At 40.2% G+C, this 26,296-nt stretch overlaps 1 protein-coding gene across 4 annotated transcripts in view; it reads left to right on the forward strand.

The window, feature by feature from the left end:
* Positions 1 to 25,383, forward strand: part of EPN2 (epsin 2) — a 47,978-nt gene extending 22,595 nt beyond the window's left edge. For 2 of the 4 annotated variants that reach the window (XM_040589927.1, XM_040589926.1), the window contains 7 exons: positions 10,206 to 10,318; positions 11,829 to 11,921; positions 12,186 to 12,342; positions 15,424 to 15,597; positions 17,196 to 17,288; positions 18,222 to 18,437; positions 20,839 to 25,383. In XM_040589927.1, the coding sequence (XP_040445861.1) occupies positions 10,206 to 10,318; positions 11,829 to 11,921; positions 12,186 to 12,342; positions 15,424 to 15,597; positions 17,196 to 17,288; positions 18,222 to 18,437; positions 20,839 to 21,176 (1,184 nt within the window). In that variant the 3' untranslated portion in view covers positions 21,177 to 25,383. The remainder of the gene's footprint in view (positions 1 to 10,205; positions 10,319 to 11,828; positions 11,922 to 12,185; positions 12,343 to 15,423; positions 15,598 to 17,195; positions 17,289 to 18,221; positions 18,438 to 20,838) is intronic. The other 2 variants (XM_040589928.1, XM_040589929.1) reach the window with 2 other exon arrangements.
* The last annotated feature ends 913 nt before the right edge of the window (positions 25,384 to 26,296 follow it).

Below are 26,296 nucleotides of genomic sequence, written 5' to 3' on the forward strand. Positions count from 1 at the left end.
ATTTGCTGTTAGATGTGAGAGTAAGTGGTACCTGCTTGCATATACGCTGCATAATACGCTGACTGCAAGGAGCTTTTTTGCAATGGCCCAGTCTTTGTAGGTCTGCTCTGTGGCACTAATGTCTCTTTGAATGACTGCTTAAATGTTTGTTTTGGAGAGGATGTGAGTATTTACGTAAATCAATTTAAAAAGCAGTTGTTTACTGTTGATTCCCAAAGGTAGCATTGTTAAGCTGCTTTTGTGAACATGTTCCAATGTTTGATGTGATAAGCCCCCAGTCTCAGTAGGGAGGTTGTGAATGGATTTTTTTGTTTGTTTCTAGTTTTAAAAGAAGTGCTTGAAAATTTGTTGTGTTGAGCTTTTTGTTACATAGAAGTAAAAAAAAAAATACAGGGTATTAAAAAAAATACAGAGTATTTCCTGGATCATTTTGCTACTTTATGTTGCTGCTATTTCACTTTGGGAAGAGTATTAGTATTTAATTTTGTTTATTGCTTGCTCAGTAGTTCTTAGAGTAGTAACGCTTTGAATATGCCTGTGCCTAAATATTTATACTATCAGCATATGGTATGCAAGTATCAGTACTAAATACTGTATTTCATTCTTAAAAAAATAATACAGTGATGTGGAAAGAATGGATTCTTTATACCACAGCTTGGGGGAACTCCCTGTCATGTTAGGAAGAGGTCTGATTTGGCACTAAATCCTTCTTAATATAAGTAACGATCTGATGAAAGCTGCTTTGGCTGGAATGTCAGTGTTTGTGGTTTAATTCTGAAGGAAAATCTTTTCTTTAAATGAATGCTTATAGTGTGTGGAGGACTGTAACTGAGCCAGTGTGGTGAATCGATTGAGCACCAGTTTTAAGATTCATAAGTTTGTCATGTCCTGTGTCCTAAAGAGCTTCTCAAATTATAAATACGAGAATGGTGTCAGTACCCCTAGCGTGTAAAGACATTTTCTGTGGAAGGCAGTAGGGGAGGTAGCAGGACAAATCAAGCTAGGATGAAGAAAATCTCTGTCCATTTAAAGCTATGGAGAAGAGCAGGAATTTTTTTTTTTTTTTTTTTTTCAAAAGGAAATATTTTTAGGATTCAGGGTTCAAAAAAAGTGCATGAAGTTTTCCAGGTATGAGAAATTTTATCTTGTCTCTTAATTAGCAGTGGAATAACAGATATCTTAATTTTTCTGTAGTAACTGTACTTGAGCATTGATTCAGTGTGAATTTTCAATCAACAAGATATATGTTGTTATCACAACAGCCATTCTTCCTTTACAACAAAAATTCTTAATTTATAAGATAGCTTGAAATGTTGTTGTTTTGAATTTACGCTGATGAACTGAAATAATAATGCTCAGCATACCTTAGTGACATCTTTGGTTTGTTCCACAGGGTTATTTCTTCACCAGCTCTTAACTTTAATTAGTGCATGTAACTGTTGTTTGTCAAGTTAAATGCTACCAGAAGTTTCCAACTATTCCTCACAGCGAGGATTGAGCAATGCAGGCTGTGTTTCTGAATTGTAGTTCCTTGGACACTTCAAGAATTTTCGTGGGGGACTAGATATCAAGAAGCAAGTTTGGTTATTTTTTTCAGTACAAAGTGTTGATTTACTGGATGCTCTTATTTGCCTGCATATGACTTTGCTGTATATCTCTATTTGCAGGATTGCTTTTGAGGTAATGATTTCTTAATCTTTTTTTTCTCCTCCCCCATAAGCATGTACCTAAGAAGCTTTAGAAATCTCAGGCTGCAGAAATTTCAGGCTGCTTTTTCTTTTTTTTTTCTCTTTAGGATCTTCTTCTGTTGTAGACTTTCGTGGACTTAATTTATCATCAGCAAAAATACAGATGGTTGTTAGTTTCTATGATCTGTATCTTTTGAAGCTTTAATATGTTTCTTGTATGATTTAATTGAGTAATAGCGAAGCAACACCACCTTACGAAGCAGCTGTGCTAAGTGCTTCCGATAGTGGAAAACTTTGTGGAGAGCTTTGTCCTTTATCCTGGGAAATGAGGAAGGAGTTTCATCAAAATCCAGACATTTAATCTGTTACATAAATGTAGGGTTATTCTTGTGCCTTCTAAATTTAATGGAAAAGATTATTTTCATTATTTAAAGTGAAAGAGATTGTATCCATCATATTTTCTTTTATTCTATAACGATACCCTTTTGTTCTGAAAATACAGACTTGGTAAAATATGTAAAAGGAATTAAGTTATGCTTAACTCCTGGGAAATACTCTCCTTAACAGTTTTAAGATGCAGTTGCTGTGCTGTGTATTCTGGTAGAATTGTCTTTTATTCCTCTGAGCCTTTGAAGAGGAGATCAGAGGCATTTAGATTTGCAAACTATAGTATGAGATTTGCCTATTAAAAATGTACATCCACCCTCTTTGCTAAATATTTAACATGTCTTATTAACATTCAAATATAAATAAAGTTTGGGAGAGCATAACAGCCTTTTTATCAACATACCTAAATGAAGTGTTTAATCTCCCAGTGTTTTGGTATTAATGTGTTTTACTTTTGTTCCTTGCTAGATGCAATGGGTAGGGATTGCAGATTTTGAGAATGCATTCCACTTACTTGAAAAAATTGTGTTTGGCTATAAAATCTCCTCATTTTTTGATACTTTCTGGCAGAAGAAAAGAGGTCTGAGATGGCTGAGAGAGCTTAATAGTTACTCCAGGACAGATCACTAGGGGAAAAAGTGACTTCCAGTAGATAATGTGTCTGGATTATGCATAAGGGATCTCTTCCCCCTTCTGTCAGTTAGTGAAAGTGCCAGATTGGATAACTCAGTGGACCCTTTTTTGTTCAGTTTCTTCAGAATGTTGAATTAGCTGTGCTCTACAGCATCGACTGTAAACACTGCAATACTCTAACCTAGCTTCTTAAGCATGGGTGTAGGTTTGTATCTGACAGTGCATGTAAGAATTGGGTTTTGCTTTTGATGTTGAGCCAGAATTTTTTTCTTGTAGAGCTGCAGGTCTTTGTGTTCCAGATTTATCCTTTACAAAAAAATAAAAGCAGTATTGATAGCCTGTGTAGCATGAGAGCATTCAAGATGGAAAAAGGATCTCTTGACTGATGTACCACTGTCCCTCTGATACAGGCAAGACACACTGGCAAATAAGGACATTCTTCCCTGTTCCCTTGCAGATATTTTCATCTCTATCAGTCCTTTAGAAACTGTGGAAAGTGAAATGGTGAAGCATAATAGTTTTTAATAAAATCCTTTCCCCCAAAGCTTTGCCTTAATGGCTTTGTTGGCCCTGAAGATCTCTGTGCTGTAAAGCTTGTATAATTCTAGGGAATACATTAAGCATGTGAATATTACTGAGTATTGATGCAAACATTTATAAAAGTATTAGTATGGTTTTGCTATCTAGACTCATAATCTGTAAATGGAAGCCAAGAGAGGTACTGTAAAGCTAAAGCAAAAATAAAGCTCCTCCCAACCTCCATCTTGTCAACAATATCTGATACTGGGGACAATTGGCTGTCTTCCAGCTTTAAGCCAGGGGCAATTAATGTTCAGATTATGAGCTATTAAGTATTTAATGTCAAAATACATAGAAATTTTTATTTACTTTGGAAAATATGTAAATTGTTTTATTTTGCGTTAAGGGAATGTTCTTATGTGGTGCTGAAACTAAACCTACTGAGGAGAGGAAGGAATGCAAGGTCAATATTTGAAGTATTTTGGAACAGTAGTTCCCTACCCCCAATCTGTCTTTTTGTTGAAATACTGTCTTTATGCTAGATATCAGTCACCCAGTTTTGAAAACTTCAGCCTCTTGTTCCTAGCCTTGTTTCATCTGCAGCTGCCAATGACCACTTCAATAGGATTCTGGATTTGTGGCTGCGTGGGGAGAAGTAGGGTGTTCTTAATATAGACCTCTTAAGTCTGAACTATTGTACTGTTTCAAGCCTTGGAGTGCATTTGTTACAGTTTATTGGTCTTGATAAAGCCGTTCATGTACTCTCTTTTAAGTATTCTTTCAGCAGAGGCTTACACAGGTGTATTACTCTGTCGCTACACTGGAGGGGTCAGCGTGGCAGAACTGTAACACACAGTCCCTGCTGTGTGGCAGACAGTTCAGAGTACCTGCAAGACGCTGTGGTCGGGCACCTTGGGCCTGCAGAAGCACTTGGGAGAGGGGGCAAGAGTGTAGGGACTCGGATTACTTTGTTCTTTCTCACTGTCTTGGGAGCAGGTTAGTGGTGTGGTCTTTAGCAGACCTGTCTGGGTTGTCACAGTTGAGCTATGGCCGCTCGTGAAGTGAGCAGTGTAGTCTGCTGCAGCTGCTTGTGGCTGGGATGGTTGCAGAAGTTGGAAAAATTATGGAAAAATACTCTACCTAGAGGGAAGTGACTGACAAAGCCAATTCCTTGGCACCCCTGCCCCCCAGAAGATAGTGTGTTTGAATTAGTTTCAGCTTTGAAGGATCCCTGGAAAGTGCTGGGTCCTCTCCCTGGACTGCCTTCATCTTTTAAAACCAAGTTCACTAAAGCCCCACTTTTTAGATAGGTCCAGTCCTCTTATGCCTAAATGAGGACCTACCTTATTATTTGGCATTGTACACATGTCGTTTGCTTTAGCCATCTGCTGCCTTGGGTTTGGATTGCACTTAGAAATGTTGGCAGAGCAAGACTGGTGTGTGTTTTAATGTCCTGATTTCATTTACACAAATGCAGCAGAGTACGGAACAACGCAATGTGCACAGTGTGACCTGATTTTAGAGGGGCACTTTGCCTGGAGGTAGGTTGGTTGGCTGAGAAATCAGATTTATTATACATACAGCCTATTTCATAAAAGATTGGTGAAAGATGGACTGAAAAGGGTTTTTATGGATCTTGTGAAATGCAGTCTGTTAACCTTACCTATAAAGATTTTTGGGAGCAATTTTCTTTAGCTGAAATAATGAGTTTTTATATTTCCAGTCATTATTCACATTAAGTTGACTCATTTAGAAGCAGTTCTGTGAAGCGTCAGCAAGTTTGTGTTCACTCATCTCTTTCAGCTTTGTCTCCCCTTTTGCTTGGAGTAGAAAATAATTCAGAGGAAATACTGATGTGGGTTTGACGCTATAGGAGATTCATAACACTACTGTCTTTTTTTATAATCTGCTCTGCATCTTTGCAGGTTGGAATATATTTCTGGCCTTCGGCATATCATCCAGTAATGAATCTAGATGAGCTGTATGGATAATTTCTGTAGTTTGAGGTGCTGAAGAACGTGGTAGACTCCTGTGTTAGCTGTCAGATGTCACTTGACAACTTGAGTTAATCCTCTCATCATACTTTTTTCTGGTGTTCTAAGTAAAGGTGGGAGATGCCATTCATGTAACCCGGCTTCTATAGTTGCAATAAATTACCCAAGTCTATTAAGATGAGCATAGGGATCACCTGAGAGAAAAAATGCTCTTTAACCAAAATGAGCCTTAAGGATTTGTTCAGTATTAAATGAATTTCAAAAGTGCTGTCTGCTTCAGTGCAGTTAGAAAATCATGCAGTAAGGCTGATCAGCTCCACTGTGTCACTTTAATAGCTGCAATTAATTCTCTTCTTGTATTTGAAAGATCTCTTTAATTCCCAGTGGAAAGGTGGATTACACAATTCCAAGATTAAGCAGTTTGCACATGCTCTTTCATAATATGAGAGGTTAGTTTGGCTTTTTGAAGTACCCTATCTTTATTTGAATAGTCTTTCATTTGAAGACTAACATATGGGATCTCCACTTGGTTCCCAAGTGAATTGCTGTCGGTTTCTAAGTTCTTACCTTGATATCATTCTAATTTTTTAAGTCAGCCTTGGTTTTGCTTATCTTTTGTAGGTGTACCAATTGAGTGAGGAGGCAACTTTTCTTTCTGAACAAATGTGACTAAGAACTGAATTTAATTCTTAAGAATGCCACCTGCTGGGGCTTATTTTCCATGGTGCTCTGTGCCATCACATGGTCTAGAGTGACATTTTAAAAAAAATCCCCAAACCAACAAACAACAACCCTAAAAAACACCACCAGCAACAAAAAAGACCCACCCAAAACCAACTCAAAAACCCAAACAGATGCTTCTGAATGAAAATACCCAGTCTGATTTTTATACTGGGACTGATTTTTATCATTAATGTAGGCAAGGACTCTGCTTTCTAGCTGTGCACTCTATATACACATCAACTCACTAACTTAACCAAACCTATAGACGTCTACAGAGGGCTTTTAATATAGTTGAAATATAGTAGATTACCCATAGATATGTATTGAAGACGTCATAGCTGGTACTAGAGACAGATGGTGGCGCAGAATCCTGCTTTAGTGATTAACTGAGGTTGGAAATCATTTCCTTGCACTGCAGCCAGAGTCTTGGTAAGAAGACAGCCTGGTGGCTTGTCTCCCTGCAGAAGTGGATACCCATGCAGTTGCTTCGGAGCAGCCTAGGCAGGCTGGGATCTCCAAATTCTCAAAGCAGCAACAAAGCAGGGCTTAGCAGGTCAGAATTGATCTATTGAGTCCCATCTTACATAAACATCTGAGTTAACTGTCATGTGCTGTGGGATAAGAGATTCTTTGTGTGGCGGCGATACTGTTACTAAGGCAATAACCTTTATGCTAGATCCTCGCAACTAAAACGTTAGTGCAGGATGGGGCCAATACAGAAGGGTAGTTATAATACTGCAGGAATTTAGGAGTGAAGGTGCTAGATAAAACATGTCGGATTACTACCAAGGACAGTGTTTAGAATTTCCCTTAATTCTTTTTCAAAAGATATGCTGGCAGCTATTTAATGTAGATGGTTTTATAACCACTGTGGAAGTTTAAATGTAAAATAGGAGAATTTTTTATCAATTTTTCTTTGTAGTGTGAGGCCCAAGGAAGAATGTAAAATTGGCCATTTTTTCTTTTTTTTTCTTTTTTTTCTTTTCTTTTTTTTTTTTTTTTTTGTAAAAGGAGCTCTGAAGTGTCTTTTAGAGTTAATAAAACCAAGTAGAATGAATTGCTTAAAAGCCTAAAAGTGAAAATCAATAAGCTATATCTGTGAGACCCCTTATTATCTGTGTTCAGATCCTGGAGCCACTGAATGCTGGTCTCTGTTGGGAGCTGTGAGGTAATGTAGCTCTCTGCCAAAGCGAGCCTGCGATTCCCTTGCGCGGCTGGGAGGTGAGGACCCACCGTGGGAGGGTGAGTGAGATGCTTGGAGCAGGATGTGGTCCCTGCTTCTTGCAGCTTTTGAGTGCAAAAAAGCTGCACGCTGTTAAAAGATGAAACTGATGAGCACTTTGAGTAAGCAGTTCTTCTTGTGGAAATGGGAGGAAAATCAACATTGAGTTAACCCGTTTCACATCATCTTAAAGTCATTCTACTATCAGCTTCTAAGTTGTTATGGAATGTAGTTCTGTCAACAGAGATGGAAAAACTTGTATGCAAAAAGTACGGGAAATCACATTCTTTCTCACAATTGCAGTTCAAGAAACAGAAGACTGGAGGGTACCTGCTTGATCATAGCCCAGTTGCCATCTGTTCTCAGGTGACTGTGCTGGTGTCCCATATGTACGCTTATCCAGCTTGGTTTTTAAACCAGTTACGACTCTTTCCTTCTATAATTCCTGCTGGAAAGCTGCTTCTATTTGTCACTCAGCTTTACTCATGGTCAATTTCTACCGTCATTCGTTCTTGCCCCTTTATCTTAAATAGCTTTTCTCACTCCATAGTATTTGCAAGCCTGATGTATTTAGCAACCATAAACTGCTCAATCTTCCTTTGGCGAAGATAAACACGTAAAATATTCTCTGTGCTCAGAAGGGAAGCGTTTCTACATACATTCTGTTTTGAAATAGTCTGTTGTGGATTTGAATGGCTAGAATTGCATTTGGTACGTCTGAATTCCATCTAATGCTTTGATGCAGTAGTGCTGATGTTAGCAATAGCTGGTTTAGGTTGGTGGCTGGGAGTTACCATGTACTAAAGAATGTTCTCTACATCTCTGTCACTTGCAATTGATGCTCCCAGTTAGCAGAAGGTGGTCGTCAAAGGAGATATTTTTCTTTCTCTGTATCATTCCATTTGCCTTTTCATGTTTTTTGTTTGGTTGTTTGTTTAATATTCCTGTTTCTCCCTGTAGTTTAACAATGCTTCTTAGCGTTATCTTTGCACCTTCCCATAACATCCTGCATTTGTTTATTACATAATTTTTCTTAAGATTGGTCTTAAAGCCAGTTCTTGAGAAACTGTTACTAAACTTCCTTGGTGGTAGGCAGCATGATGTAATCCCTTCAGCTGGTTTTGTACCATTTCAGTTCTTACACTACCCTCTGTTTAAGAGTAACATGCTATTGAGCATCAAAAAATGCTGTGCTGAGTCCACATAAATTAACTTTACTGCTTTTCCTTTTAACTGTCAAATTGGAGAAGGATCTCCATTTTTCTGTCATGGGCTACCTTTTGGTAACTTTGTGTTGAGTTTTATCCTGTTTAAAATTTTCTTTATGTTCATATTTAAGAATATTCAAATTTTACAAGCATTTTAAGGTTGTATTTTCTGTGCTGTCAGACATCCTGTTATCTGATGCCCTGTTTATTCCTACTCATAAGTCTCTGATAATCCATATACTGTATTGCAGGGCCTGTCTGAGACTGTTGGAGCAAAAAGTACTCATGAAGCAGGCTTAATTTAGATAACTTACATGTGAAAGTTTGAAAAAGTAATAGAGTTGAAGTACAAGTAATATCTTTATGTGAAGTAAGGAGCTTGTCTGGTTGGCTTGAAAACTACAGGATCAGCACAACCTGGAAGAATTGTTCTGGGCAATTAATTTGTCCCTTTAGAAATGGAGTGGGATGGGATGTCACACTGGGTGTATGGCAGAAAGGAAGGTCATTCCTCATTTACGGAGTGTCACCTTTCTTCTGGCCTGCTGGGTGAGAGAGAAGGTTGCACTTTTTATTTTGTAATATCATTTTGGCCTAAAACTGAGGAAGAACAAGAACAAGTCTGGGAAATATTTGGAGGATGAAAATAGTGACTGAAATAGAGGTTTTTAAAATTACAGTTTGGCACTCTAGTTTTTACACGCCCAGCTGACCTGTCAAGAAGGAACTTGATTTCTTTGAGCTTGACATGCTAGTTCAGACATATGGTTCCTCTTTATTAATATGTCAATATATATTTTGCCAAACTGATTTTCATTCCAACCATTAAATACAAACTTCCTTGCCAAAGGAAGACAAAATTTCTGTGTAAATGATGTGGATGGTAGAGAATTATCTGAGAGAGCAAGTGAGCACAAAAGTTGTTTAAATACTGTGTAGTTATACACCTGCTAGTGTTGTCCCATTGAGATGGGAATTTCTGCCTGCTACTGTAGTGAAAACCTCAGTAAAAGAACATTTGTGTATTAGGAAACCATGTATTCTAGCTGTTAAGCTGGACTGTTACTCGAGGAGGAGTGGGGCAGATTACCAGCTAGTTCTCAGCTAATAGAGGCCTTCATCCAAAGGAAGACCAACCAACCACAAAACCCAAACAACCCTCTCAACCTATATACCAAACTTCTTTTAAACAGAGAATGGTATTTTTTGTAAATTTGGAGTATGAATAGCTGTCTTGTTTGTCTCAGCCTGTTTAGCAGTTAAGAATAGTTCTTTATCTGTCCCATTAAGATGGTATTATTTTACAGAAAAGTGGGTGGTATCCAATTTTACCCTGGTATTGGCCAACTCCCAGCAAATCCTTGCCGACATTGGAAGATGTAAGAAATATCAACAAATATTTTCTTGAATGATTAATTCTGTAGTTTTTTAAATCAGTGTCCTGCCCCTCAAAACTCTGATATGCTGAGACATGGTACCCAGCATTTATTGGTAATACTTCTTGATATTACAGCCACACTGACACAGAAAGCCTTTGTTTTCCAGGAATGTTTTTCCTTTAAAGAATTGAACTGTCTTGCAGAGTTCTTCCTGCTTAATTGTTCTGGCTTGTTAACCTCAGCCTTGGTACAGGCTTTATCCTTGACAGTTGAGGGAGCTGATGGTGGTCAGCAAGTTGTTGGCCTCTGGCTCCCAGGTAGCCTGTTGCTGGGCTTGGGGACCTTTGAGAATGGCTGTCTGAAAGTGGGGTGGTCTGGTCAGAGAAATAATGAAACCTATATCTTCTGGGGTTTTGGTGTGTTAAATTTACTGATCTTTTTTTCTCCAACAGCTACGTCCCCTCGAGTTTCCTCGGAGCTCGAGCAGGCCCGGCCTCAGACAAGTGGGGAAGAGGAACTCCAACTGCAGCTTGCGCTGGCTATGAGCCGGGAAGTAGCAGAGCAGGTTAGTTCCTGTGTAGGTTTTCCAAAGTGTCCATGCTTTGATAGTTGAGACTACAATCCTGTTTGGTTGTTTTTTTTCTTTTCCAATGGCAGCTTGGCTTTGTTCCAGGTGGAGTAGGGGGAGAGAAAAGCCATTTTGGAAGATACTTGTTTTATTTTTTTTGTTTAAATCTCTTTTTAAAGTAACTTCAGCCTCCGAGCTGTTGAGGCTAGTGGAAGATGACAATCACTTTGCAAGAAGACTTTGTGTGGGAGGATGTTAATCATCACATTACTGAAGATGTTTTCAGTTAGGAAGAACTGAAAACATTACTAGTCCTTAAAACCTTCATTAATGGGGACAGCATAAGAAATGTCAGTGAATTCTGATTGCAGTGAAATGGAATGATGTGTTCATTTGGTAAGACTGTCTGGAACAGAAGGGTGACCTGATGCGAAGTACTAGTATATGTAAAGAACCTGGTTTAAGTAACTTGGCTCCTAATCTGTCACATGGGTTATGTTACTGTGATAATTCTTAGGAGGTTCATTCTGAATCTGGAGTGAATGCTGTAGTGGTCGATAAGATTTACTGCATGTTAATATGGAACAAAGTTGTTGAATCTCAGCTATGAGTGAAAATTCAAGTCAGCAGTGTTGAGTATATGTAATATTTTAGAGGCTTCCTGTGACAACTTTAGCTAACTGCTGTATATTAAGCATTAGTATCCCTATGCTTGGAAGGGGAGACTATCACCCAGTAAACTTTGTCATTGTTGAGCAATAAAGTTAAAGAAAATAAAAATCAGAATCTTATTGATTGAAATAGCTTAAAAAAAAATCACAAGGGAAATACCAGCTGGGGAATTAGTCAACTTCTGAAAGATGATGCAAACAAAGATATTTAAAGTAGTTGAATGTACCACAAACATGGTAGTTTACAGATGTTTAAAACCTACATAATATACGTGGAGTTGGCTAGATTAATTCGCTTAGCATTCTTTACAACAGTTGCATCGAGTGTGGAGGGAAGCTGAGAAAAGCCAGGAAAATTAAAGTTTAAATCACTACGTACTTCAGTGGTGATGTCAATGCTTAAAAATGTTACAGTAATTTAGAGATGGGATATTTGCTTTGTCTTTAAGTTCGGTGGTGTTTCTAGCATTGTAACTGAATTTTGGAAAGAACATTTCATTTATAGCTTTCACATTAGAAGTAAAACAACACGAGGGTAAATTTCAATCAGCAAAATAGATGTTACGGTGTTACAGGGTCAGCGTGCTCCTGACCTCTGTTTGAGGCAAGAATCACAAGAAAATTTCCCCCCCACACTTGTGCTATGTACAAGTTACAGCAAATAACCCTGGTAATCCCACTGCGCGTGCCTGTGGTGCACATCGCTCCTAGGGTGGCAGGGATTACTGCCCAGGCCTTCCCTGGCAGTGTCCTGCCAAGGGGGCTAGGACCTGGAGGGAGCAAGCAGCACAGTCTAGGCTAATGGTCTATATCAACAGTGTTGATTTCCTTTGCAGGAGGAGCGCCTCAGACGCGGAGATGATCTGAGATTACAGATGGCTCTGGAGGAGAGTCGCAGAGACACAATTAAAATTCCCAAAAAGAAGGAGGTAGTGCCTTCGACTAAGAAATTCCCGGTTATGCTGCCAAAAGCTGAAATACAGTAACACAAAATAGCTTAATAATGAGCTCTTTTATGCTTTTGGGTTTGCTTTGTTGTATAGCTTAAAGCTTCTTCCATGTGGGTTAAATTTCAAAATACTAGTCAATGCAGGTGTATAAAAGGAAAAAAATAATTGCTTCTTCACTCTCATGGGTTTTTACTTCAGACTGGTAATGCTCTTGATTAAAGCTCAGATTATTCCTGCCCTCAGCATACCACTTTGTTGGACCTAATGGATGCCCTGCCCTCGTCGGCACCGGCCCCGCAGAAAACGGAGCCTTGGGGACCTCCTGCTGTTGCAAACCAAACTGATCCCTGGGGAGGATCCACAGTTGCAGCTACTGCCTCTGACCCATGGCAATCATTTGGTAAGTATAAACTGCCAGAAGGAATGCTTTTTTAAAAGTTTTTGCTTTTTAATGTTGAGCTTTTCGAAGTTTCTCAAGGTACAATGTCATGCTTGATAACGATGGTGTGTTAGTCCATTTTGTTTGTTTCCCATACTCTAGAACTAACGTTCCCCTAACGCATTTCCAAGCAGAAACAAATGGAAATTGCACTCTTTTTAAGCAGACGGGTTTTTGTATGTGCATTTTGAATCTTAAAGAGGAGAAGAGCGAAGCTTCTGTCATCTTTATACAGCAAAAAAATTTGTCTCAGCTGGAGCATACTCATGCTTTGACTGCTAGTTGTGTCCAGTGTTGTGGATTTAGACTCTTGTCAGTACGTAAGAGTACTTAGGCACAAGGTGCTGTAGTTAAGAAGGCCATAGATCTGAATTACCGTGTCTTTAATGGCTTCTGATGAAATACAATGTGTATACTGTCAGTACCAACTGGATTATTCTTTAAATGGAGATTTTTATACTGAACAAAATTGAGGTTCCTATTTTAAATACTTACTGTGTTCCATAAGCTTCTGATGCTAAATTAATGGAATCTATTTCTGAAGTGAAAGATCCAGTCCTTCACACGTTAGAGAGCAATTAAACCCAGTTTTTTGCATGTTTGTGTGTGTTTTGCTGCCTGTGTAGTGTGCTGTTTTATAGGTTAGCCAAGGTCTGTCCAAGGAGTTAATTCCTTTGCATATGAAAGTTGATGATTCCTCACAGTACTTGTTAAACTTGCTATATCTGTGGAATTGGAGCTGGATCTAATTTTTGTTGGCTTTGGATTTTTTTCTTTTTGGAGGGACAGGGGGTTTCTGTGCAATGGAAGCTATTTCATGAGGACTAACAGCTTAGTTCTGCAAGTCTTGTTTCATGCTGGTGATTCTACAAGCTCTGCTATAAAGTGCTTTGAAGTCATTTGCATTAGCATTCAGCACGCCACTATAGAGATTCCTGATGAAAATTTTGAAGTTTAGTAATGAAATGCTGCTTCTTCCCCCCTGGTGGCATTAAAGGCACCTACATAGTTACTGGGCCAACTACAGTTCATTGTTCTAAGTGAAATCAGAAAAGCCCAAGTTTTTTTCTGTGGTTAAAAAACAAACAAAACCCACCTTCTTCAAATACCGTGCTTGATCTATCATCCTCTGACAAGATTTTTCTTGTATCAGTTGCAGCTGTAGCATTTCCTCTCATGGCTCCCAGCTTTATTAACGCCATAGAACAGCCCCTTGTTCCAGCTTGCTGGTTACTTGGCTCCCAAGTAACTTGAGGGAGCTTGAATATGTAAGATTTATGAATTGGACTGCTAATAAAAGAGTGGCTCATTAAACTGTATTTCTCAAATCCTGCATGTGTTTTGGCATTTCAGTAGAGATAATGGAAGCTACGGGAAGGTATCTTCGCAAGTGCTCTAATTCTGTTCTAATTCTGTGCACTCTTTTTATGAAAGAAAAGACTCTTTTTTTTTTTTTTTTGAAAGCTTCCGTTTATGGGAATGCTGTCATTAGCATTTCTTGTGCGACATTGCTCGTAACTCAGCACTAAGGGTAGATAAAGGAAATGTAAGTACTGGTGTGGGAATAGTTGGACTTGCTATGAGAATTGCTATGAATAGCAATTGCTACAAATAGTTGGACTTCCTACGAGAATTCTTGCTTGGAGAATTTTAGCGTTGCCTCGTCTGAAGCTGTAGCAAGACCATGCTGCCTGTTGATGAAACAAAGACCACATTGCAAACTGGAATTTGTGCCACTGTGTATAGCATTGAATTATTTTTCAAGAAAATTGTGATGCTGGGGGGTTTGTATGTATTTTTAAAAAATAAAACAGTACTCATTTGTAACTTGAAACCCACATGGTGGTTAAAGATAATAGCTATGTACTACATGGGTAATTCTGTCCTACTCATGGATTATACAGCACTCCTTTAGTAACTAAGCCATGACTAGTTGAGAAGTTTCATTGGGATGGGGGAATGTGTTTGCATGCACTATCTGACTTGAAGGTAATTGATCACCGCAGAGTTTTCAGGCTGTGCGTTTCAAGTACTGGGTTCCCATTCCTGCACTGTGGTGGGTGGGGGGCAGCGGGGTTGAATGACATGGGAGCAAAGCAAGACTGATACCTTCTGACAGAGGCCTGCCCACTGCAAATCTGAAATGTAATTTGTTAAGCCAAAACAGTGTTATTTAATGGTGGAAGGAAGAAGTCATCGCCTAAGCTGAAAAGCAACAAATTAGTAGGCTAAGGAGGAAGAAGAAAAAACTGGCAGGAAATTGTTATGTAGTGAGGCAAGTTTCTTTCTCTTTCCTTCTCCCTTTACTGCCTTAATTTTCTACTTCCCACTAGGAAGACCTAATCTTGTGCAGAACCTGGAGCAGTTTGGTAGCCTGAATTTGTAGGAATGAAGAGTTTTCAGCATCTTCCAATAAAAATGGGAATCCTGAACACAAAGGCATGAGGTTTAAAAGAAAAATATAGGAAGAGGTATTAGTGAACAGCTTGGATCCGTGCCAGGAGGAGTGCTTACAAATGGGAATAAAAAGCACAACTAGCTCAGGGAAGCTGATTATATTTTTATAAAATGACAGTATGGTTAAAAGAGTTTGAAAAATATTCCCTTTGAATCTTACATATTTCTGTTCTTTGTCCAAGCCTTAATGTTGTGTATTTCATACCTTTTACATATAGACTTTTTAGAAACCTCCTTTCCCATGAGTTCGTAAATTCACCCTGTGATTTAGGTCATCTTCAGTCAGATGTTATCTATTGTGGTGGCAGCGTAACAAAAGCAAGTTTTCTTGTTGGAACTGCAGATTTTTTTATTCAACTTCAAATGGGAGATTTTATTAATTTCTTGCACAGAATTTACTTGTGCTTGTTGTTTAGTATGTAGGACAGAAATGCTGAGACATCAGTATTCCTAATATTGAACTGCTTCGCCTATTTATGTTTAGTATTAATTGGCAGTAATGGCTCATAAAAGAGATTAATCTCCAAGGAAAGGTTTCCAAAATGAAACTGTGCTGACTTGTATTCCTGTTGGCTTTATTTGCAGGTGCCAAACCAGCTGCTTCTGTTGACCCTTGGGCAGCACCAGCAGGAGCACCAGCTCAGTCTCTGTCCAAAAATGTTGACCCTTGGGCCCCTGCTCAGCCATCTTCTACTGCAGCAAAATCATCTGTGGATCCTTGGGGACCAGCACCTGCAAACAAACCTCTCTCTACTTCTGGTGAGAAATGGTCTCATCCCATATCCATATTATTTGAGTAATGAAAGTGAAATTTGCATTGCTTGGTTAAAAGAAGCTGTGTGCTGAACAATTTGCAGAACTGGTTGGTAAAATAAATGGGAGTTGTAATGGCTAGCAGCAAAAAGAACTTAAGATGTAATTATTCTGACTTGGAGCTCTGAATCCTTGTTACTTCTTCGGGCTCTGTCCCTTGTATGTTCTTTCATTGGTATGTGTGGATGCATGCTGAGCACTTACGGCTGCTGCTGCTGTTGGTTTTTAAATGGGTTTTATCTTTAATTAGACAAGGACTTAATTTCTGGAAATGAATGCTACTATAATTTTACCTTTCATCATGATAAATAGCTATGCAGATGGATGTCTCTGCACACATAGATTGACAGGTTGAACAGCTTCACGCTCTGAGGAGACTTTTAGAGGTGCAAATGTTAATTCAGACTGAGGGTGTGAAAGCTATCCCTAAGTCCTTGTGTAGCAAGATGCAGAAGGTGCTGATGTAATTGTCTATTCATGCTCTGTAACTAATGCAACCTTGATGAATCTTAATACCTGGTATTTTCATGTTGGCACCATGGCTAAATGCATACTAAATGCATTTTCTGCTAGTCATTCATTTCAGTGCATAATAAACAAAGGAATCTGAGTACTGCAAAAGGTTCTCTCATCAGCTTTTCACTGGGCAAAGGGCAATAACTAGATCATTATGAGAATGATTCTTGAACTATGGTGGGTCTTTGTTCTTGATAAGAAGTATTAGTGATACACAATCTTCACTCATTCTCTTGGGGTTTTGTCTTTTTGCCCTTTTTATGGAGCTAAGCGGTACTTCCATTTGCTTGAAATGTGGTGGAGGTTAAAACTAAATTAGAAAAACATTTCAACTAATTAAAAAAAACCAGCAAACTTTAAAGCTGTTCAGGATGGTGATTGCTGTTCATTTAGGTGTGGTTTTTCTTCCTCCATTTTGAGGTGAGTGTGTCCACGTTTTGAAAATGTTAACTTTTTCATTGGTTGCAAGCTATGGGCAAGTTCTGGTGCTTTAGCTAACAGGGCCTTACTGTCTCTACATGGCATAGATAACCTTTTCTGTTGCATTACTCCTCCTTTTAACTTGGGAAGCGTAAGTCAAATCATTGCTTAAGTTGTAGCAATGCTAGATTTGTCCTTGGAACCGTATTCAGGAGTGTGTTTTACTTGAGGGCTGTTGAACACTTTATAGTTTAGGCTGTAAATTCATTGCTGTTGTCTTTCTCTGCAGCAATATCTGCCTGCCTATAAGTCTCTCTAGTGCAGACACTCAGTAAAAACCCAGCATGCTAAGGTGTGCCTCGCATTGTGATTTAAAAGCACATTGCTCTGAATTAGTTGGCTAATACTGTAAGAAAGGACAGTTCTCTGATGTTATCCTTCTCCCTGGTCCTGGGTAAGAGTAGGAGCTGATCTGAACTGCTGCCCTGGATCCTGACAGAGCGGCTTCTTGGTAACGTGAATGGATTAGCAATTCCTTTCAGTAGGATCAGGTGTGTGATGCAACTGAAGATCTGTTAATGACAGGGCTGTCTTGTTGTTTTGAACAGGAAGTACATCTTTTGACCTCTTCAGTAATTTGAATGGTACAGTTAAAGATGATTTTTCTGAATTTGACACACTTCGAACTTCCAAAAAGCCAGGTATGAATCAAATTCTTAGCATGTGGACAGTTTGGGTGATAGTCTCAGCAACAAATGTCTCTACTCTTAAATTTTATTTAAAAAAAAAATAAAAATTGACTTTCACAAAGGAAGAGACTAAAACTGGTGATGATGCAGCAGTAAAAGCTTGTTAGCATTTTGGCCTGTGCATGAACTTACAGGGAATAGGCCTTTTGCATTGTAGGCCATAGAATTTCACTCTGTAACCTTTTGCTGCATTGACCCAGAAATCTGTTTGACTTCTAAATTTACAGTATCCAGCATGATTGGAGCATGGCTCATGCTCAGAGTGTCACACAGAACAATGTTGACTGAATTTGTCAAATGTGTAAATTCTAGTGTGTAACAATAGCAGGAAGATGAGAAAATACACTTCTATGAATGCTTTAATTTATCTTTTATTTGGTTGTTAGGCACTACAATAAAAATTGCCAGCCCTTAACATATAAGTGCTGTGTTCTTTCAGGATGGTTCTGCCTGAAAGAATGGTGACTAATTCAAAGCTGGGCTAGGCTTCTTTAACACAAAGGAGAGAACTGGGTGGAATTTAGCTAGGAAGGGTGCAGCAGTGGTGTAGTGCAAGGGCAGAAGCAAAGGTGTTTGAATATCTTTTCCTTGGAGACTCTTAGTCCCATCTGTTGCAGCATAGCTGTGAGAATATTTGTCAGGGCAAATCAGGTAGCACCTTCGGTAGAGCACTGCAACTCTTAACTGTAGCTTCTTCATACTCTTCTAAAGAACATTTATCTGCTTGCATGCTATAAGGGTGTAATGTGTACTGAAATGTATAAATCTGACTAATACAAACAATAGGTTTTAAAATGTTTCTCTTGTCAGAGGCTTCAGGGGTTTCTTTGCTTGACTATGTAGATTAATGAGGTAAATTTTGTTTTTCTCTTTGTGTTGTTTCAGCTGAATCAGGTTCCACTTTGCCATCTCAGCATAGCGGTACCACAAGTCCTGATCTCTTTGATTCCCAGCACTCAAGCATGACATCAAGCAAACAAAGTGCAGCTCGGAAAACCCCTGAGTCTTTTTTGGGCCCCAATGCTGCTTTGGTAAACCTGGATTCACTGGTGTCTAAGCCACCGCAACCTGTTACTTCACTGAATCCATTCTTGGCACCAGGTCTGTTCCTGCACATTCCTTCAGTTTTCTGTTGTAGCTTTCCCTTCCTATAGGAAAACTCTGCATAACTCAGTCCTATTTGATTTAATGTAAGTTAGTTTGGCTTGTTTTTCTTGATTACTTCAGCCAACAGATCATGACTGTGAGCAGGAGGGCAAGGCATCATGGTTTCAAGGCATACTGCGGGACCCTGAAAGCACAGAGTTTCTGCTCTTGCCTCTGCAGCTGATCTGCTGGCTGAGCTCTGTTCAAGCAGTTTCTCTTCCACTTTTACCCTTGCTCTCTCAAAATTATTTGTGTTAGAAGACTTTGGGTTATTAAAAATGACTGAGCTAAAGCTGACATTGCAAAACAGGTAAGATGTGAAGTTGAGCCACCAGAGAATCCCTTGGGAAGGTAATAGGTGGTAGGTTCTTGTGGAACCAGGTAGGAATTGTGCTTTTGCTTGTGCTGCAGCAGGCGCAGTAGCACCTCTGACTGCAGCCTGAGGTTCCAGATAGCAAACTGCAGTGTAACTTAGTGGGTTGTTAGTTAGGCTGTCTTTAGGCTAGCTTGATAAACTAGTTTTGATCAAAACCCACTCTCAATGTATTTTGGGGGGAAAAAAAAGAAAAAAAAAAAAAAAAAAAAAAAAGGTAGGTTGTTACAGTTCTGTAAGTTGGCCTCTGTGATAAAGTGAGCTTGTACTTAGAGCAGCCATAGATAGTGACACTAAGCACATGGAAGATGTATGTATTTTCTAAAAGCTGTTTGTATGCACTGACATGTCTATGTGATACTAGCATGGGGAGATAAAGTGCGATTTCAGTATTTATTTTCTTCACTCTTCCAATGAAAAAAAAAAAAAGACGGTTTATTAAACTCCTTGGGTAGGAAAAAACCAGTAATTCTGAACAGCCTTGGCAGTGTTTAGCAAGAGGAAGTCTGTGTATCTGCCATTACCGGTTACTACAAGAAGTTTATAAGGGGTCACTGGGCCATCCAAATAACACTATACATATATGGTAAAAGGAATTTGTAGTGTTGGCAGCAGTCCAGAGAACCTCAAACGCTGGGAAAGTTATTCTCTGCTTTCTCTAGCACCGCTGTAATTCGGAAACAACTTGTTTACTTTACGAATTCTTGTCAAAACTCAGTGCCAGAAACACGTACAACTTCTAAATGGAGTTGACTGGATGAGATCTTGAAGCAAATGCACAAATCTGCAGTAGTCAGATTGCAGTAAAGGAGTACAGAGAGCCTGCAGTTCTCTTCTGTAATGCAAATTTTAAGTAGCATTTTAAAAAATATAAATTGGTGATCTGGATGTAATCAAATTTAGAACCTGGCTCTCCAGTGACCACTATCAGAAGTGGAAACTGTTGGTCAGCAAAGGGATGTTTTGTGGCATCGGACAGGCTGGACTGATGGGCTGAGGCTGATTTGTATGAGGTTCAACAGGGCTCAGTGCCGGGTTCTGTGTTTGGGTCACACCAGCCCCAGGCAGTGTGACAGGCTGGGGGCAGAGGGGCTGATGAGCTGCCTGGTGGGAAAGGACCTGCGGGTGCTGGTCAACAGCCGGCTGAACAGGAGCCAGCAGTGTGCCCAGGTAGCCAAGGTGGCCAGCAGCATCCTGGCTTATGTCAGAAACAGTGTGGCCAGCAGGACCAGGGCAGTGCCCGTCCCCCTGTACTGGGGGCACTGGTGCGGCTGCCCCTTGAACCCTGGGTTCAAGTGTGGGGCCCCTCACTGGAAGAAAGACCTTGAGGGACTGGAGCATGTCCAGAGATGGGCAGGGGGCTGGGGAAGGGGCTGGAGTACAAGTCTTAGGAGGAGCAGCTGAGGGAAGCAGGGCTGGTTTAGCCTGGAGAACCTTATCACTCTCTACAGCTGCCTGACAGGGGCTGTAGTGAGGTGGGGGTCGGTCTCTTCTCCCAAGTAATGAGTGATAGGACAAGAGGAAACGGCCTCAAGTTGCACTGGGGGAGTTAGGTTGGATACCAGGAAAAGATCTCTTCACTGAAAGGTTTGTCAAGCACTGGGACAGGCTGCCCAGGGAGGTGATGGAGTCGTTGTCCCTGGAGGTAATAAAAACGTGTGTAGATGTGGTGCTTAGGGCTGTGGTTCAGGGGTGGGCTTGGCACTGCTGAGTTAGCGGTTGGACTCTGATCTGAAAGGTCTTTTCCAGCCTAAATGATTCAATGATTCTCTGATTGATAGGTTCAAGGAAACAGACTACTTGTGCACCAGTGCAGCCCCAGTTTGCTGAATGCATCCACGCAGGTTTCTCTGCAGGGTGTTTTGGGGTTGGGAGCACGTGGAGATGGCCAGGAGGGGATTTGCCAGAAAAGATGATCTCCAAAACCTTGTGTTTATGGTGTGTGATCTCTTTCCCTCTTCCCGCTTCTTCTCTCAAAACTAGGCGCCGCTACAGCACCAACTCCAATCAACCCCTTCCAAGTGAATCAGCCTCAGCCACTCACTCTAAATCAGATGAGAGCGAGTCCTGTGATGGGAACCAGCCCTTCCTTCAGTGCTGTGCCACCGATAAGCATGGAGCCAATACCTCTGTCTTCCATGGCCCCAGTGCCTGTGGGAATGGCACCGATACCAGCTATGGGCACTGTGGCCTCTATAACAAGGATGGGCCAGGGGCTGAACGTGAGCATTGCAGGATCAATGACCCAGCCTCTTCACAGTACAGGAATCCCACCGTCAGCATCCCAGTCTACAAATACAACTAACCCTTTTCTCCTATAAAGACCCAATTAAAGGAACTTTCTTTTCATAGTGTTTCCAGGCTGAAGTCTTTACAGCAAAATGAACGTGGCCTGTGTGGACTGAACGGTGTGTAAGAGACTTGGAAGTAGATTTGCAGTTTACAGTTATGATCTTTGAAGAGTTGTCTCTACTTACCAGTTAATCTAAATCTAGTCTTTGCTACAGATGGTACCTTACTTTGGCTTGTTGAGCATTATGTGAAATGTTCAGACTTTTCACCAAAGTTAGATTCTGCCCATTTTGTTACTTTGTTAATCATTTCAATACACTTTCTAGGGAGAACCTGCCATTTTAAACTCTGTGGGCTATTTTGTAGATGTCAGATGATGTGCTGGATCCTGAAATTACTATTTACCTGCATATGTCACTTCTTATGCCCATATGATAGACCTGAGATTCAGAGTGCTAGTGAATGTTTTGCACATAACTATACACAGTTCTAGACTGTTGGTTCACCCATAGTCCTTACTCTAGAAGAGAATGATTCGGAGGGCCCAGGTGGCTGGTTTTTATGCATTAAACATTGCAACGCAAAATCGCACTGCTTTCGTATAAGAGGTTTGACCGAGAAAGCAAGCTTGTCTCAAAAGCAAAAAAACAAGAAAACCAAACCCCCCCAAAAAACCCAGACAAAAAACCCCCAGAACATTCTCAAGTTGTCAAGTATAACGTGTGCTGTTGTATGCAGTGTTGAATTTGTACACTACTCTTTAAGGACTCCTGAGGAACTCTCTGTGAGTGGCATGCTGCACTCGTGCTGAGTGAGTGTCCTGCTCTGTGCTTGTCCAGTACCAGCTTCGTTTGGAAGTTAACGTGTATTTTGTTTTTATTTGACTTACAATGTGAGTTGAAAGAAAAAAGAAATACAGTGGGACAACTCTGAATTCAATTTCACCGGGGCAAGCTTTAAAACTAATTCAGGCTTAACCTTGCTATATGCAGTTACTCTTGTATACTTTTGCACATATTTTGTTTAGTACAGTTTCATATTTGAGTTTGCAGAGTTACCTAATAGTCCTTTTTTTGCTAATTTTTATAATGTGGTTCTTATTTAACTGTCTGGTTTTGATAGATTTATCAAGTCTGGCTGAAAAATTAAGATATTGGCAAATGTCATTTTTATGGTTTTAATGCCCTCTTATTTATGGTTTTAGCTCTTTGTTTCTGTAAAGAGAGTTTAAAAGGGAAGATTAACACTAAAATATTTACTTTTAAATGAAGTATTCATAATGCAAATCAAAACAAATTCTCGTGACTAATTATTTTTAGATGAATTAAATTTGAGCATAACATGATTTAAGACTGCATTAAAAAGAAAAAACACTAAAGTCGCCTTTCCCTTGATTTGTTCCCGTTTTCCAATTACCAAAATGGACAGACGTTTAGCCTTTATGACTGTCGGAAGAGAGGCTGTTTTTTCTTGTAATACTTGAGATGTTAAAAATTCTGATGTACAAACACGACTCATTAATTTTATTGACTAATTTTTCTTAATGAAAGGTGCGCTCCATATTGATAACCGGTTCCATTTACAACTATTAATTGTAAGCTGAACTATTACATTTTAACTTGCATGCCTGGACTCATCGGCACTAAACCACGCTCAGGTTCCAGCCAGTGTTTCTGGTGGAAACCTGGCCTTCTCACAGATGGCAACGTGTCCGAGCTCTGCTTTCACAAGCAACGCAAACACCCGCAGAGCATGTGGAAAGGGATGTTCCCGTGCTTGCTACTGCCTTGAGGGTGTCTCTGTGAATGAACTGATGCATCTTGGTGGCCTTTCCCTAATGACAAGGAGGGGAAAACAAAACAAAACAAAGAAGCTGAAAGAAGTTGTCAGAGTTGTGTGTTCTGGTGTAGTGATGCTGTGTGGGACTGTGCCAGTCTAGGGTTGTGTGCCACAGGAGAGAGGGGCTGGCTGACGTGGAAGGGACTGGGTTATATCTTTTGGTGGGTGGGGGAGGCTGAAAGACTATCAAATCTAGGGTACAATCACAGATTTTAGCTGTGTAGGTCAGTGTAGCTCTATTAGTGTATGGAATGCTAAGTGTGTGGATGTTTCTATGCAGATTGTTCTATCCTCTTGAATACTATTGAATTTGCAAGTAGGATTCAGAATATTCATCTGCTCTTGTTTTTATATAGGAGGAAAGAGAATTGCTGTCCACACCCAGTATGTCTTTAAAAAAAAAAACAAAACAAAAAACCATTCATGTTGCCTTTCAGAATAAGGAAAAATACTTTACTTTTTGTTGTTGTTGAAGTTATTGAAAAGTGTAGACCAGGAAGGGTGTGATTCTTGCAGATGGAGGGGGGGGGTGGGGGGTGGGGAAGTGATTTCCACTTGATCTGTGGCAAGATTTATCCATCATTATTTTTCCAATTTAATTTTATCAACAGTGGAATTGAGGTCACTTGATGTTTTTCCCTTGGTCTGTCACCTGAATGCATTTGCAACAGTTAGATGGGGCATGGTCTGTTCAGCCAAAAATGTGTAACCGCATCCTGTCGTTAAACACTAGGTAACATTTTGGAGGTGAGGTGGAGTTTGATAGTAAGTATTCAAAATGATAAAGTTATCTACGGTTCAGAGTCACGATTTGTCACCGTGAATGATAAAACTGTGCTGTTGGTCTGGTAGGGAGCCCTAGCTTAATGAAACTGCTGAATGGCAAATTGTTGCTTTCACCAAGCCACTTCTGTAAGAGCTGTATTACTTTATACCTATCTATGTATAGACATATATCGCACAATAAACCAGGACAGGGCACTCTGAAGAGCGATCGGCCCAGATTGTGGTGCTGTAAAGCTTTAGGCTAAGGACTGACTGTGCCGAGATTCCCAGCCTGGCCTGGGGGTTGTGGCAGGAGCAGAGTCGAAGACGATACGAGCTGGTTTGGTGAATGTGCTTGGTTCCTGGGCTGGAGGTGCGCCCGTGTCGCAGCTTGTGCAGGTGTGGGGCGCTGTAGCAGTGACGCTGAATGGTGGCTGCTGTCCTAGCCAGGTGAACCTTCAGTTGTGTCCAGAATGGTCAATCTCTTTTCGCGATGATTTAACTGCTTTCCAGAATAACTCTTCCTCCCTCCTCGCCCTCCCACTTCTTTTTGCATGGAGGACACGTGCGTATCCGATCACATCTGCTCTGGCATATTTCTCCAAATGCATTTCCCTCTCCCCCTTCTTCTCTCACTTGCAAATACTAAAAGTGCTTTTGATTTTTAAAATGTTAGTATCCCAAAATAGCCTTACTGGTCAAATTGACCAAAGATAAAGTGTTAAATATTTTGTAAAAAAAAAAATTAAAAAAAAATCTTGGCATAATTTTAAACCCAAAATAAGCTCAGTTATTTATTCAGTTTTATACTATATAGAAACTAAACTACATTGAGGGGACAGGGAAGGAAAACCATGGTGGGTTGTGGTGTTTACAGTCTTTTTGAAGTCCCATAGCTAAGACAACTATTCTTATCCATCTTCCCTTTTGCTGTTACGGTTTCTAATGTGTACTGTATGTATTAATATTGCACAAATTGTGGAGAAATATATGGTTTATTTTTCACAGCAGAATCTCACAAGACTTGCTTCCTTTACAACTGTTACAATTTAAATATTTACCAAACTGTTTTCATAATACTGGGAGCCGGCTGCTTTTTATGAATTTGTGCTGACTATTGACATTATTTACTGTATAAATAATTTATCATTTGTACTATTGTATCATAATGTCTGTATCTTTGTGTCATTTTTCCCAAGCGAAGTCACAGATGTGATATTTAATAATGCCATCAGAACAGTGGAAAGACAAGGGGTTTGTAGGTGACTGGTCAGAATTAAAATTGTATTGCTTATATTCCAGCCGTGTTGCTTCTTCAAGACTCTGCGTAGTGTTTATAATCCCATTCAAAAAAACTGTTGCTGCCATGCTTGGTTTGGTTTTCGAGCAAGTTGATGGCTTGGTTGAGATAATTTAAGGTTTGTGCTAAAAGTCCTAGGTGCTAGGAGAAATCTAACCGTTACGGAGAGTAATGCTTCTTGTACATTGTCAATGTGATTTCTTCGATGCTTTTCATCGCTTTCCTGGGACAGGCCTGCTCTTACTATGAGAAAGGAGGGTTTCTTATAGGTCACTTAAATCGGAATCAGTTGAGACCTTACTAACTCAATAAAAATGAAGACTTGTGTTGCAGGTGACTGAATTGCTTCTTTAAACCACATAACCCTTTAAACAGCACTTTTGGAGGGGTAAGCAAGGACTGTCTCGTGGAGGCTTCTGTGTTTATGTGAAGACAGAAGTCTGGGGAAGGTGTGACTTAAAGCCAGCACTTGTGGAGTAAGGGCTGGGGAACTGTGACAAAACGTCTTCGCTTCCCAAGTTTGCAGTAGTTCAGTCTTGCCCTTTCCGCAGGCTTGGCTCCGTCCCCTCGGTCAAGTGGCCCGGCAGATGGGTAACAGGGAGCCTGGCTCCAGCAGGGAAGTGATTTCAGCTTCTAATTCTGGACGGTTTAAGTTGAAGGGTGCTTAATTAGCAGGCTATTTCAAGAGCTACCTCTCCAGAGCCCTTCCAGGTTTTCTGTAGTTTGCTGCCAATCAGGTTTGCTGCCAATCAGGCTGATCACTAATTGAAAAGTTAATTTCTTAATGCTGACACTGCAGTGGTGCTAAAGACCCGACTGTCAGAAAGGTGGCCACAGGGAAAAAACCACCTGTTTTGGTTTCGGATCCGTGGTACGGAGCTGGCTGGGGGTGTTGTGCAAACCGGCCGCCCCAGTAGCATGCCAGTTTCCCTGGAGAACGAGGCTGGCTCTGGTCAGGTCTTTGATTCGTTTTGCTTCTGTGTTTGGGCCACTAATAAAAAGAGGAAAAACATCCTTTGCCAGGGTGGCAGCCCAGATACCTGTGGCTTTTTGTACCTCTCATTTTTACAGAAGGATGCTTTCCGCTGCTGGGGGGTGGGGTGGGGGGCTCCTGTGCGTGCGTGTTGCTCTGGCTGCTCGCTCTTCCTGTGTGATCAGCACTTCTGCTCTGGTTTACTCTGGCCTCTTGACATCGCACGTTAAATAAAGCTGCTGGTTACAGGAAAGGTTTAGGAAGGACTCAGA

This window comes from Falco naumanni, chromosome 4 (assembly GCF_017639655.2).
Source record: "Falco naumanni isolate bFalNau1 chromosome 4, bFalNau1.pat, whole genome shotgun sequence".
Classification (NCBI taxonomy): Eukaryota; Metazoa; Chordata; class Aves; order Falconiformes; family Falconidae; genus Falco; species Falco naumanni.